The 15,996-nt window shown below is 33.9% G+C and overlaps 1 protein-coding gene and 1 pseudogene across 1 annotated transcript in view; one reads left to right on the forward strand and one right to left on the reverse strand.

Annotated features, from left to right (window-relative positions):
- Tnks (tankyrase, TRF1-interacting ankyrin-related ADP-ribose polymerase) overlaps positions 1-15,996 on the forward strand; it is a 180,948-nt gene that overhangs the window by 22,482 nt on the left and 142,470 nt on the right. Inside the window, exon 2 of the mRNA XM_005398362.2 lies at positions 10,700-10,924. Coding sequence (XP_005398419.1) covers positions 10,700-10,924 — 225 coding nt within the window. The remainder of the gene's footprint in view (positions 1-10,699; positions 10,925-15,996) is intronic.
- Positions 4,688-5,578, reverse strand: LOC102030053 (annotated as a pseudogene).

Raw genomic sequence — 15,996 nt, forward strand, 5'->3', positions numbered from 1 at the left:
TTTTTGGTTTTTCTCCGGTACCGGGAACTGAACTCACGACCTTGCGCTTGCCAGGCAGGCGCTTTTGCCACTGAGCTAAATCCCCAGCCCCTCTTCTGAATCTATTGCCTTTAAATATTTTCTTCTTCTTTTTTTTTTTTTTTTTCTGTTGTTTTTTTCTTTCCTGAGATCAGGCAAATGAATGTCCACCTAAATTGTTTTATGGTTTTATTTTAACAGTTTACATATGCAGTTATCTATCTACATTTTGCAGTTTTCTGTGGTATATCCAAAATCACATAGAAATTACATATACTGAAAGGTGAGGATTTAAAAATTGTTTTTAAAACAGATAGCAGTTTCCTTAAACCGTTTATTGAATAATATAGCCGTTAGAGTAAACATGAAGTTTGGGTTTCTTTTATTATATTAGGGAATATTTTGTTTTTCTTTTGACTTAGTTATTAGGATTCATTCGTTGTATTATGTTTAACTTTTCCCTCCCTTATTCTTGTATCAAGAGTAACTACCTCTGCAATATGTTCTACGTTGAAATAAAAGAAAGTAGGCTGAAAATTGTCAGCAGAATTTTAAGATTTGTAGCCTTTTTTCTGGCTTCTAAAATTGACATATACAATTATCTATCTACATTTTGCAGTTTTCTGTAGTATATCCAAGATCACTTAGAAATTTATGTTCTGAAACTGGTGGGGAAATACTCTTCCCACTGAGTTACAAAAAAAGAATTTTAGTTCTGGTCTTAGTGGCTTTGAAAGATAATCCTGCTTCTCTTCGTGATTTTATGGCAAAAAAAGAAAACTTGTTTGATTCCATGTTGTTGCCGGATCATCCTCTTTATTTCTGTTTAAACTGTTCTGAACTTCTTTTTGGTACTTGAATATACAGTGTGTTTCTTACCTCTTGACCTTTGAATATATTATTTGGCCTCCTTGGAACATTTGTTCCTATCTTTTTATCTGGCAGACTGCTGTTTTAGATCTTAGCTCCAAATATCACTTCATTAGGGAAGCTTTCCTATCCCAAACTTGGTTTAGTTTGCTCTACTGTTTATTCTTTGAAACCCATACAATGTAATAATTTGTCAAGGGATTTATTGGTCAGTTTTTCTTGAGACAGTAATAGTTTTTAATGAGTTAATTCATGATACATAGCTATGCACACACAATTCTTTTTTTGTCGTGCTGAAGTCTTCTTGCAATATTCTCAACTAGTCTTTTTTTATGTTCAGCTTTGAGATTCTACATACCTGATATTTTAATTCACTCTTACATGTAAATAAAGTTAACTAGATAGGAAGGTAAACATTAACATGCTTTTTCTCAAAGTTGAGATGATTGACATTACTTGTGAACTGATTTGTGTGGGTTTTTTTTGTTCTTTGCATTTTTGTAGCTGATCTGTTTTCTTTCTGAAGAACTTAGAAATTTCTTAGTTTTTGATATTGTCAGATTACACTGTAATGTGTCAGTTCTTTTCTGTTCTACAGCCCATGAGCTCTTATTCCCTTGATATTTTACATCTTTCTTTAATTGTGGCAAAGCCTGTCATTATTTCTATGATATTCCTTTCTTTCCATCCTTTTTTATTTCTTCTCCTTCCTCATTCTGTCCCTCTGATTATCTTTAGGGAGAGTTCTTTGAGGGGTTAGGTTTAGCAGTGCCAAAACCTGTATTGTAGGTTTTATTTCTCCAGGTGGCTTGGAGCATAGAGACATGCTTCAGGGCAAAGAGAATCTGATAGTGATTTCTGCCCAGCTGTAACCTGGCTGCTTAGGATTTCCCAGCCCTTCTAACCTTTCTTTTCTAAGTGCTGTCTCCCTCACTATAATTGTCCAACTGGGAGTCCATCTGTACCTTGCTCCGCAGCCACTTTCCATGATTTTACTTTGACGTTGCTTCTCTACTTGTGGCTAGAGCTAAACTAGAGATCCTGATTTATATTCTATATTAGCATAGGGGACAATATGATAATGTTGAGAAGTGAAAGCTTTCCTATGGTTTATCTCTTGTTTAAGATATATGTTATTACTTGCTCTTAAACTGTTCTTTCTTTTCTTAAAGTGTTGTTTTTAAACTGCAGTCTGGGATTGTCTCCTATCTTTGTTGCTTCTGGTGATTTCTCCATTGGGGTCAAGGAAGGAACACAGTTTTTTCTGTATTTTATGAAATATTTCTTTTCTTTTATCTAAGCATAAATGTTTTCTCTAAGTTCAAGTTCTAAAAATTGGAGTAATTAATTAGACTGCTGTTGACAAATGAAAAATCTGTGCAACTTCATTGACTTAATAGAAGTTATTTTGTAGTTATTTTCTAAACTTATTTTTAAAAACAGCAGGGAGCTATATTTCCTTTTGTTTAACAGTGACTTGTCAAATGATCAGAAACTAATATATTTGATCTAATAATTAAAACCTCATACAGTTAGAATTGAAATTAGGAAAGGAAGCAGTAGTGATTTTGAATATTAATTGGAAAATTTATTCTTTTGTTATTGGATATTTATTACAAAGCAAGCAAAAATCTGTTACCTGGTATCTATGACTTTGTGTATATTGGGCTGCATAAATTTAATCCAGTCATTTTAAAGGTATATGTCGAAAGTCATTTTCTAATTTCTCAGGTTAAAGAATGACACTATAGTATGTACTTTTTTTGTAAAGCACATATGTATAAAAAAGAAAACTAAAGATTTTAGGAGGTAGACTTGTACAAGAAATCAAGTTGAATTAATAAAGTTGAGATGGGCTGTTTGCACTATATACCCCTCTGTAATTTTGAGGCTGCCTCCTAAACATTAGCTAAGATACAGAGGTGACTCCAGTTTTTAATTTAGGAAAATTATAGATTAGTGTAATGAGCCTCTAGAGATGCTCACTATTATCTAGAACCACTACTAGTGAATAATGAATCTGTTATGTAGGACAGAAAAGTTATTTAAAAATTGTGCAGCAATTGTATCAATGTCTCTCATGTTCAAATTTGTTTCAGTGAAAGTAATTTTATTGCCAGTGTTTCTATTTTTTTATTTTATATAAAAGTGGATTGATAATGCTTATGATAGGGAAACTAAGATATATAAAGTAAGTAGGCTATTCTGATATTTTGCTTTCTAGTTTTACCTAATATTTTCAAAGGTAATAATGAACAAGTCACATATCACCAAGTACCTTTTTATCTTTCCCAGCTATGTGAGGAGTATATATATAAATATATAAATATATATGAATATATGAGTGTGTATGAGTTATTTTGTAGACAATCTTGAACTTACTGTACTATTACTTTGAATATCTTTTGGGGTAATAGGGTAATTTTTAAAAAATTTTGTTAAAGTAGAAAACGTAATAGAAATTTTATCATGGAGTGTTTAAGTGTTTATTAATGGATTCGCATTTCAAATGATGTGTGTGGTGTGATTGAAATACTGTGTTTAAATTTTCTTTAAAACTTATTGCAGTAAGAGACGTATTACCATTAGCTCCCCTCAAAATACCTCCCTCCCTGTCACTTTGAACACATCCCATCATTCTTGCCACTTTCGAAAGTAGCTCTGGAAGGCTTCTTTCCTGTTTTTAGTGGCAGTGTCATGACTGTCTCAAGTTCTGAATCAGTTCAAGATGTTTACCCTTCATGGTCATTTTGACTTTGGGAATGAGCCAGAAGTGAAACAGTGCCAGATCTGGTGAATAAGGTGAATGAAGACACCATAATTTTTTATGAGCCTACTAGTTATGGTTTATATCTAGATACCCATCTAAAGCCTCATGAGATCGTAGACAGGACCTTTGGAAAGTTATTAAATTATAAGGATATTAGAGCTGGCTTGCTGTCGGTAGGTTGGGCCGAGTTGAAAGAGGCAGGTCACTGTGGGCATGACCTGGAGGGTATCTCTCTTCCAACTCCTTCCTTGACACGCTCTCCTTGCCAGTTCCCATAACATGAGCAGCTTTTCCTCTGCCATGCCACCTTGCCTTGGAACCATCCAACTATGGAGTGAAATGAAACCTGCAAACTGTGAACCAAAGTAAACCTTTTCTTTAAGTTGCAGTTGTTGGGTGTTGTGTCCCAGCAGTGAGGAAAGTGAGTAACACACTGTTTTTCTGTTGGATGGCACTAAGCAGGAATATTTACTGTATTTTGGATCACACGTCATAAAGACACGAAAGAGAACTTCCAGAACTGCTTCAGAAAGTGGCAAGAATAATGAGATAAGTGTGTTCAAAGCGAGGAGGAGTATTTTGAGGGAGATGAATGGCAATGTGTTTTTTTACTGTAATAAATTTTTAAAAATGTAAACATTCACCTGTGTGTTTCAGTCACACTACATACAGTGGTTGTAGCTTTGCTGATAGCCCAGTTAGGGAGAAAATCTCTTTAAATTGTGACTTTGTTATTGTAGATAAAAATATCAGTTTAAAATACTGTAAGGGCCTTAGATTTTTCTCCGTTTAAATTTTGGAACCACAGTTGTGAGATATAAGATTTAATATTGGCTGACATTGTGTTTTGGAAGCTTGCTTTAATTTTAGGCTGAATATAAATGCAATACTTTTCTGTTTTTAAACTCAGACCTGGGGAATAAATACCAGTGAGCTTATATTTGATATTGAAACATTTTGAATGGCCTTAATTGTAATCCTTTAACATTTGAATAAGGAAGATTGTTAAATATTTGCAGTCAGGCTATGTTATAAATTTAGATTTTCCTTATACAGTATCTCTGTCAGAATTTCCAATATATTTGACTAAATGTGGGTTGTGATATTTAAATTAGTGCATGTTATGCTTTCTGGATTCATGAGTTGAGAAAAAATGGACAAAGCTTTTGCCCCTTGATTCTGATTCGATGTAATGCCACAGTAAAACAGGATGCTCTCCTGGAGAGAACTTCTCCTTGGATTAGGATTTCTTTTCTTAATGTAGTATAGATTTCAAAGATTCCAAGTTATTCAAGTTTGTAGCACATTCCAATAGCTAGGACATAGATGTCTTTGGTGAACTTCATATCCTGGTTTTTCATCTTTGTCAGCACTTCCAATTCACATTCACATTTTCCCTTGATAAATGGCTTAGCCACTAAAATATTGAATATTATGGAGTTTGAGGAGAAACTTCAGAGATGTTGGTCTTTTTTTTTGGTTTTTCTCCGGTACCGGGAACCGAACTCACGACCTTGCGCTTGCCAGGCAGGCGCTTTGCCGCTGAGCTAAATCCCCAGCCCCAAGATGTTGGTCTTTGGTGAGCTCTACTGCAGATTCCTGAAGATCTCACTCATAATACAGCTTTGTGAAAGTTGGTCCAAAGTTATATTCTCCAAAAGTGGCATTTTTGATCTCTGCATGGTTCTTGTAAATTACATTCTTAGCTAGCTTCCATGTCATCCAGAACAGACACAAACAAAGCAAGGTTCTCAGCTCGTCACCCAAGATGAGTTTGTTCTGAGTCAGTTTCTCTTCCAACTTTCTAAAACAGGTTTCTTTGATACCAGGACATACAATAGCCACCTTCTTATGAAATTCCTTTAATTTAACAGTGTGTTTTTTAAGAAGGTATCTTTTAGCTCTGAGTGGGCAGTGGGATCAGGTTGCGCCCGAGCCTGCTCCCTCAGCATACATGGAAGTCCCCAGCACCGGAAACAGAACTCCTGGCCAAAGTACAGGAACCATGTTGCCCCAGCTACACCACCTGGTGGAGCTGGGGAGGGGAGTTGAGCATCAGTCTCACTTGGAGAGTACCTAAAGGTCAAAGTAGAGTTCTGGGCCAATATTTTCATAATATTGAATTTTTTAAATTTGGAAGGGAGGAAGAGAGAAGGAAAGGGATTTCTTCAACCTTTATCTTCTGGGAGTAAAAGTGTCTTGAGTTTTCTTTTTGTCTAGTTGCCAGTCACTAGCAGAGAGGAATGAACTCTCCAGACAGTCTCAGAGTAATCAGAGTTCACTCTATGGATCGGGAAGAGATTTCATTCTTTTAACATATGACTTTATTCCTAATTCCCATATAAAATTGAGTTCTCTTGGCCAAGAAGAAGAGGGTTTACTTGCCACAGTTATCAACCTCTAGCTAGTATTTTTGAACCATATGATATTGACAATAATAATAACAATATAGTATATTCTATTAGCATGGAATATGATATATAATACAAAATATATACATACAAAGATAACAGTATATAAATATATGTCTAAAATGCATAGTATAAAGTATAAAAACATGCATGATATAACACATGTAGCACATAATTGTTTCTCTGGTGGAAGAAAAGAGGCACTATGATTAAGATTTCAATTGTATTTATATATTTAATTTTCAAAAGTAATAAAATAAGTACAGTCATACAACACTCAATGAAGGGAACAGGTTCTGAAATATATGTTGTTATACAATTCTGTTGTGGAAAATAGAGTATGTTTATATAAACAAAGATGACTGCAACCTCACTAGGTGATATACATACTTTGTGGGACATAAATGGGGTTTGTTGTTAATTGAAAAATTATGCAATAGATTACTATATCTGAACCAAAATATTAAATTAAACTATAGTGCAGTTCTTTGCCTCTTTGTAAAACTTATTGTAAATAATAGTAATGTAATAGGATGGGGAAATACATGTTGTTAAGCATTTTGGTTTGAAATAAAAATTGATAGAATGAATTAGAGGACAGTTTGACAAATGCAGTTTTAAAGTTCATCCTTTGATGTAATACTTCTGCTTTAAGCGATTTATTTTACATGCATATTTGGAAACACAAAGATGTATGTATAAATAAATTTTTGATAATGGCGAAAGTCTTTTTATACTGGTAAAACTAGTCACCTAAATGGTATACACAGATGCTAGAATGCTCAGGAGCCATAAGAAATGATAAATTTAGAAATTTTACCTAAAAATTTGTAATATTTGAACGGTGAAAATGCGTAAAAAACAACATACAATACTTTGAAACACACATCTCTAAAGAAAGAAATGTGGAAGTTTAGTCATCAGAATATTCGAAGGGGCTGTGTATAGTGGGTGACATTACAGATGATTTTCTTCGTGAATAATTGGTGCTTTCTTGAAATACGTTTTTTTATATTTACATAGAAAAACCTATAATTTTCTTTTTATTAATTAAAATGCATATAAAATTAAAAGCTGCTCATTTATTATGTTGGTTTAATTACTGTGAAACAAGTAAATGTTATGTACAGATGTTATGTACAAATATTTTATGAAGCCCATACTGTGTAAGGTACTTTGTACATGATGAAGATACAGACAGCTGTTGGACAGTCAGGGTACCTTTTTTCATGAAACATCTTGAACGGAAAATGTACAATAGGTCAGTAAAATAAGTGGATAAGGCACTTCCATATAGTGATTGAGAGTGCAGAGGAAATTAAATTAGGATAATATAAAAATGGTGATGGGAGGGTGTGTGCGCATGCAAATGGCTCTAAATTGGTGATCAGTGAAAGTGTCCCTGAGATTCTTCTTGGGGTGAGAATTGCATGACAAAAGGAGGCGGACTTGCAAAGTTGTGGGGCTGAGGGCTTCAGACGGATGCATAGCAAATGCAAAATCCCTTGGGCTGGATCAAGTTTATCATATTCAAAGAACACATGGTTAAAGCCTAAAACTGAGTAAGATTAGAGAGGGAGCAGGCCTACTCACATAAAGTCTTTCCTTTCCCAGTCATAAAGATTTTAAATTGATATTTTATATGACAATTAAGATATGTGACAATTAAGATATGATAATGAATAAAACAGAAAACAGATAAAACAGAAAATTGCATAATCCCACTACTTCCCACTGTATTCATTTAATCTTAAATGTATATTTGGTCCTGTACTTTGTTTTATATGTTTTTAATCTCAAAGACTGCTTAATCTAAGCACTTTTCCATATTAAATTTTATATAACATCCTTTTTTGTTCATACATGGTTTATATTTGTGTTTTTTATTATGAAAGATACATCCAACAATTTATAATCTTTTTTTTTTTTTTTTTTTTTGGTACCAGGAATCGAACTCACAACCTTGCGCTTGCCAGGCAGGCACTGTGCCACTGAGCTAAATCCCCAGTCCCTATAATCTTGATAACTTGCAAGTGTATAATTCAGTAGTGTCAAGTACATTCACAATGTTCTACAACATCCCTTTAAATACAAAATGGTATTATATGAAAAACAGACATATTCTGAAAAAAAAAGTCTCAGTTGTTGACACTTAAATTGTCTCCATGGTATTCCATAAGTAATGCTATGATAATCTTATTGTGATATCTTTGATCATCTATGAAGAATTCTTTATGATAAATTTTGAAAAATGACATTGATAAGTTAGAGAGTGTGTTTGTTTAAGCTGATTCATGAGAACTGCTACTGCTATATTATTTTTTCCTAAGGTGATACCAGTTTACATTCATATTATCAGTGTTTAAGCGTACTTCTACTTCAACTACTGTTATGGTTTGTGTCTGGGTGTCCTCCTAAAACCTCAGTGCAGTCATAGGGTTTTTTCGGAGGTGGCTGAATCTAGAATGTATGATTGATTCATAGTGCAATACTGGGATTCAGGGTGCTGAAATTGCGAGTGGGTGATTGCTGGATGAGTCCATTGGTTGAACTGGCACCACCCTAATCTGGGTAGACTGGATACAATAAAAGTGACCAAGAGGCTTATCTCGCTCTCTCCCAAAAAAGTTGCTTTTGCTGTCTTCTGCTATGTGCCACCCTGCCCTAGAGCCAATCGATTATGGACTGCAATCTCTACAAACTGTGAGCTAAATAAACCTTTTCCCCTTTTGACTTAGAGTGTCGGATATTTTGTCTAAACGAGAGACAAAACACCTTCTCCCTAATACCAAGCACTAATATTTTTCCCTAATACTTAAGACAACTACCTTCTCCCTAATACTATGCATTTATATTTTCAATCTAAAAGTTTTAGTAAAAAGCAAACACAATTTTCCTAGTTTGATTCCTAACTATTATGAATATGTTAAAATTCTAATTGATGTTTAAAAGTATTTTACTTAAACTTTTATTATTAATGAAGAAAGGAAAGTAGTTCTGAAGCATTGTTAGTACACTAGTTAGGAAAAAATAAGTTTGTACTCAGGCTTTACTCAAATCCATATAGGTAAAGAGAATCACTTAGTTTTTCTGGGTAAAGACAGTGCCTGCAGCTCAGTGGAAGATTAGGTTTGAGGTCAAAGGAATAAAGATAACCAAAGAGAACCAAACAGAACCTAATATTTGTAAAGTTCTGTAGGTATTAAGAACAAATCAAACCCTGGCAGGGTTATGACAGTTACTTTAGCATGTACTTTGTGCATTTGTTCCACTGACTAATGCAAAATTGACTTTTGTTTTAACCTAAAGCATTCAGCTTAACTTGAAGGATTTTTTTTTTTTTTTGTAGAAGCCTAATTCTGGTTTTGTGATACATGTATGTGGAAATGTATCTTTTATGTTGGAGACTTTCTTAGTGCTTACTTTCCTATTTCTCTGGGTAGCATGGAGAACATATCATGAAATAAGTTTCTATCTTCCTTGGTATTTTCCAAATTGTTCTCATTTATTTAATATATGCATAAAATTGAGAAAGATACAACTTTCTCACTACCTTTTATTTTTATTTAAGATGCCATTTCTAACAGTCTTACTCAGTAAGTAATAATATGGAGGTGGTGATACTTAGCTAATAAGATGTATGAAACATAAAGTGGGGAAAATCATTAATAAAGGTACTAAAAATAAAATGCTAATACATACAGTTTCTGTACATATTAGCAATATAGCTCATAATTTTATTGTTTTGGTAAATTTACTTTAAAATTACCAATGGCCATATTTTTCTCTGTTGATCTTACTAAATCTTCATCATGCTGGACTTTGCATAATGTTGTTGCTTCTTGACTTCCTTGATATCCTTCTTGATATTTCTTACGTAAGTGTTTACCTATACTTTACACTGCTTCAGATTCTACCTGACTCTTACCCTTGCCTCCTTTTTTCTATATAAAAACTGTGATACTTCCCGTGTTCTGATTGAGTATTCTCAAATGCCTATTTTGCACTTGTCTGCCCTATGGTTTTCTCAGCCTTAATAAATCTGATCTTGAAGTTTCACTTAACAACCCATTTCACATAATTTGACCACTAGCCCCAGTAATAGAAATCCTTGTATCTTCTTTAGTTCTCCCTTTACAGAATCCCCTGTAACTAAACTGTTACCACTTATTTCTGTTAACTTGGCGTCTCTCTCTCTAGCCTTTCTGGTGTAATGTTGAATATTGTAATTTGTCTTAGCTTCAATTGTCAGCAGTATTTAAATGACCTTTATTCTTAAAATATAAAGATGAAGTTTGTGCATATAATTTTGTCTTGTGAAGCTTGCGGGGAAAGTGAGCACCTTGCACAAGAGTATTGCTTTTTCCATTGTGTATTTCTAGCACAGTTGCCCAACCATATAACAGATAATTGAGAAATGTTTTTTGAATCACCTGCCCAGTGACTAAGGGAAGAGCTTTTTTTTAATTCTATGTAGTTTTGTGAAATGAAGGATCAGTTTGGACACAACTAACTTTTTTTAATCCTTTTTATTGTAGAGTGCAGCGTGTTTTTGTTATTTAAAGTTATCCTGTAGGTCCTTCTTACAAAATTGATTTAATGTATAAAATATCTTTTCCAATTCTTTTAGGCTTTGGAAGGAAGGATGTGGTAGAGCATTTACTGCAGATGGGTGCTAATGTGCATGCTCGTGACGACGGAGGCCTCATTCCGCTCCATAACGCCTGCTCTTTTGGCCATGCTGAGGTTGTGAGTTTGTTACTGTGCCAAGGAGCTGATCCGAATGCTAGGGATAACTGGAACTATACACCACTGCATGAAGCTGCGATTAAAGGGAAAATTGACGTCTGTATTGGTAAGTAGTATTTGATGATATCTAAAGAAGGCAACGGTTTATTATCATTATTATTATTATTATTATTATTATTATTATTTATTGTGGGGTAGTTTGTGCTCCCTCAGAATAGGTAAAGGTTTATTGCTTCTTCAGGGGAAGTACAGAGATGGTAATCTAAAGTTGATTAAGAACAAGATTCACAGCAGTAACTCTCCAAATGCAAGCCAGATACCCACTAGTATAGAACTAAATTTTGATGGATTACTGTGGTCAAATTTAATTTATAGTCTCTTTATTAAAAGACTCCAAAAATCCATCCTTGCTTCAAGGAGAGCTATTATAAGGTGTAAATTTTTACTAAATTGGATGACATATTTGGATACCATAAGTTGATTCAGAGAAAGTCTCCTACTACTAAGGCAGAGGCCTTTTCTTTATGTTGTTAAATTGAATACCAGCCAGTGTATGAATACTGGAGTAAGTGTTTTGAATCTAATAGTTCACAACTTAATATTTTCAGGATGTGCCTTAGAGAAAACAATTTCTAACCAAATTGAACTTTTCAACCACTTAAAGTATCTCAGATATGTGAATTTCTATTCAGTCAGCATTTCTTTCACAGATACATGTATTTAGCTCTTTGCTTTATTCTGTTAAACTTTTTATTTTGAAATCCAAAACAAGCAAGCCTCTAGAGAACAGGCAGTTTCTTCTGAGTCCATTACCTGTTTCTTGATACTCAGGCTGATGGATTTTTGTCCAACCACTGACAGATTAACTTGCATAATTGCTGTCTTCCCAGATGACATCCATTTCAATATAATTGGTTTTCTTTATGCTAAAACTGAAATATAGGTCATTTAGAAAATTGTACCATTAGTAAGACTTTATTTTAATAGTGACTGAGATGATTCCCTCCTCATAGCCACTATGTTTTTTGTTTTGTTTTGTGTTGTTTTTAATTACTGCAATGCTTGGCATGTAACTTCTTTACCACGTTGTGTCTCATCTTTTGTCACTTCACTATCCATTGACATAACCTTTGGTATAGTCTGTCCTTTCAGTTTTCTGCCATACTCCATTTTTCATTAATTCTGTCATTTCCTTTTTAGTATCACTAACACAGCCACATCCTGGACCAAGTTCATAAGACTACCTTGAAAAGCTTGAACTTACTCTCACCACAAAACCTCTTAAGTGGCTTGCTTTTGTATGTGGTAACTGTGATTGAATTCCATAATTCTTACCTAATCTAGACTTTGAACTTCCTTGTCTTTACTACTACTGTGTCACCTTATCATATCAATTGATTTTTTCTCAGTTGTTAAAAAATACTGTATTGTTTTCATTTTCTGAAAATAGTATCCTTGTTAGCCTTCAGGATTCTATTTGTCTATATGTAGCTCTCTGAATCTTGTTATTCTGTCAGTGCTTTGAGTATCTTATTGAAAATAGTATTGCCCTCCTTGTCATCCTCATCTTCCTCTTCTTAAATCCCGTCTCCTCAAATGTATGTAATGAAAATACTCCTTTTATCTAGATTCTGCTGGAAGGATTAGATGTGGGGGCTTGGATTTTGTTGTTGTTGTTGTTGTTTTTGTACAGTTTTTTGTTTTTTGATTTCAAAAAATGATCTCACTGTGTAGCCCAGGTTGGCCTGGAACTCATGGCTTTTGAAAGAATGGATCTCTGCAGGCTCAGCTCCCACAGTGCCCAGTAATCTTGGGCACAGACTGCTTTCCTTTTGTTTAAGTCGTACGCCTTATAAAAGTTGAGGGAAGGACAAGGGGACCTTTGAAAGTATAATCAAAATATAATGGAGATACACCTGCTAGTAAATAAAGTATATAACATACCTAAGGGAATCAAGATCGGTTATAGACACTTCTGTGTATTTAGTTAGCCTTTCAAGAATCTCTTTCTAGGTTTATGCTCAGGTCCTTTGAAACCTCTCAGAGCTTATATGTCATATTTCCTGAATTTGAGTATAGTTAAGGAACTGTGAAGTGTTTGTATGAGGCAGATTTCTACTGTTAGATGATTGGAAAAAAGAATTAGAAGCCTTCTCTTTTTTTCCTTGTTGCTTGAGTCTAACAGTTTTGAGAGATTAGTGTAGAAAATTGATTTTTAAAAAGTTTTTGCCTCAGTGTCAAAATGCTGGCCTGATTATTTTAAGATTAATCATGCTTAGAGTTCATTAATGTTTGATATTTCAATATTGTACATAACAATAACATAATTTACTTTAGAAATTAATATGCCATGTTTTTAAAACTTTTTTTCTCTTTTCTCTATCCCCAGAATGTAGTCTTCAGAAAATTTTGAAAAATTATATTTTCTTTTATGAACATATGTCATACCATGTTTTGCGGTTATTAGTGCTAGTAAACCTATTGTAAAAGCAAATTATAAGTGTGCCTTTTATGGAGTCAGCTGGTCAAAGGCACCCGGTCATAATAACAGATATTTGTCCCTTTTTTTCTTTTTGGCTAACTTGTATACAATTCCTTTTCTAATTTTATGGATGAAAATATAGCTATGGACAATTATGACAGGAACTAGTGGAGTCATATCTGCCTTCTTTTCCACCCCTTAGCAGTCAAGGATGGCCTCTGGTCAGTCACACATTCCTTTCTATAATGTAAAATTTTGTGTACAAAGTCACAGAGATATAAAGAAATTATTCATAGCAGCAGGTTTTTGCTGTAGTGTTGGCAGTGACCTGGCCATATTGTTCCTACTAAAAGACAGTTATGCTTCCTGCTACTTACCTATAGATTTTTATTGTTTTCTAAGGTTAGTCCTCTACCTTCCTGTCAGTTCAGTTGAAGATAGACATTGATTTTTATAATTCCCACTGCCTTTTGCTGTTTCCATGGGTATCACACTGCTTGCTCTTCTTTTTTGCTGCATTTCTCCAGAGTGAAAGGAACAGAATATGTTTGTTTTGGAAGCTTCTTCTGGGTACTTCAGAGAAAGGACAGTTTACTGAATACCACAGCAAATAATTCTAAAGATAATAGGGGTAAATGGTCTTCTAACACATGTGGGATTCTCATTGGGATATCCCAACATTTAAACTCCAAGCTTGATAAGCTAAATAAAAAATAGCAAACCGTTTTAGTCAGCTAGAGGGAAATATCTCAAGAATAATCAGCATATATATCCAAAATTACTGAAGGGATCAGATGAACATTTGAGTTAAAAATTCCCAGGATAATTAAAGTATAATGTGGAAGAGACTTCCTGGACCCCCTGAAAATCCTATTTTGTATTTGTATAATTTTTGTAAAAAATTAAATAGATGATGTGTCAGTCAGCATTTACTAGAGAAATAGATATCACACAAGATATACAAATGTAAAAGAATTTATAAGATTGGCTTACGATGGTCACCCACAGAGTTGAATGAGGAGGTGTGCAGAGCGTTTTTGCACACTGGAGAATGAAGGATCCAGTCAAAGGTCTGGAACCCACTGCAGTGTCCAGTGTGAGTCTGTATCAAGAGGCCGATAGGTCTATGATGAAAGGCTGAACACTACATCACAAGGTTGAAGAATTTGCCATGGAAGCCAGGAGATGACATCCAAGGTGAAGGCAAAGCCTGGAGCTCTTCTGAAGAAATGGAAATAGATCTGTTCTTCATTTCCCTTTATACCATCCATGCACAAGCCAGCCTAGGGTGGATCTCTCATACCCTAGGGTGTGGAATTGCTGAGTCACTGTAGTTGAGCTTCTCTTACTCAAGTTGACACAATCACTAGAAGCCTCGAAGATCACATGTGAGAAATAGCCCCAAATACAGGGAAAAAATCTTAACATATGGATATCATGAATAAAACAAAATAAATCCAGGAAAGTCAACATTATTTTAAAATTTAGTATGAGATAGGAGTTCCAGAAGGAAAAGAAGAACTGATGGAAGAGTTAATAATAAGTAAGAAAACTCATCTTGATAGTGAAAAGGCTTAAAGAATTCCATATTGCATTGATGAAACACACTGAGGAAGATGGATGCTGACATTGTTCATAATGCCTACATGAAAAAAATTAGGCAAAGGACTTTTCATTTACTTCATTGAAGTCTTGAAGACATTGAAGTATCTTCCAAAGACTGCTTGAAGAACAGGATTAAACTGTAATTCTCTTCATAAAGAGCAGTTCTTCAGCTGTTGGGAGTAAAAAATTCTACACAGAGTAAGTGACATTATATTAGGAAGCAAAGCTCCTGCAACTGGCTTTCTTTTTCTCTATCAAACAGTTCTTAGTTTCTTCTGTCTTATGTTCAGAGACTCAGGGGATCTTACTTGGGAGCCCCAAATTCAAGTTGCTACCTAAAAATCTAGTAAGGAGGATTTAAAACATAGTTTTGTTTTCTAGGTTCACTGACATTATGTGGTTATAGTGGTTGTATTTTTACAACCATTTTTTAGTATTAAAATGTGGATAATAACTATATTCCATACAGTTAAGAGGATCAAGTGACATAATCTAAGTAAAGCAATTTAGTGCAATATCTGATATTATATCATATAATATTTGTGTATAGCATATGCTCAATAGTTTGCAGCTCCTCTTATTTTGAAAATACCAAGATTAGAAATAATTTTCCTGTGTGTTACATGATTTTGACTCAGACACTTTTATATTTACTGAAAATGTAAAAGAAAATAAAATCTGATATTTTTCTTGAAGTTGGCTTATTAGGAGAGATTAGGCAAGGTATGTAAAGATAGTATCATTTAATAACATAATTAAAATTAAGTTAGTTATCTAATTGAAATAGCTGTAATTTTCATTTTTCCTATCCCAGTTGAGAACTTTAATTAATTTTGTAGTATGTAAAAGGATTTCTGCCAGGTTTTTTCCCTCATGTTTACAATTTAGGAATACTTGGTTATAAAATTATATTTTACCTCTTCCTCCCCTTTCTTTGCCATAGAAAAAGTGGCATTATAAAACTCAGGTTCATTTAATCAAATGTAATAGATCAACCTTAATTAAATACTGGTTCAGAAAAAAGGACAGTATTACAGTATGTGGTCTGTATATAATTTATATATATTTTATGTGTGTATGTATGAATGAAA

The sequence above is a fragment of the Chinchilla lanigera genome, unplaced genomic scaffold, assembly GCF_000276665.1.
Source record: "Chinchilla lanigera isolate Chin_1 unplaced genomic scaffold, ChiLan1.0 scaffold00062, whole genome shotgun sequence".
NCBI classification, from domain to species: Eukaryota; Metazoa; Chordata; class Mammalia; order Rodentia; family Chinchillidae; genus Chinchilla; species Chinchilla lanigera.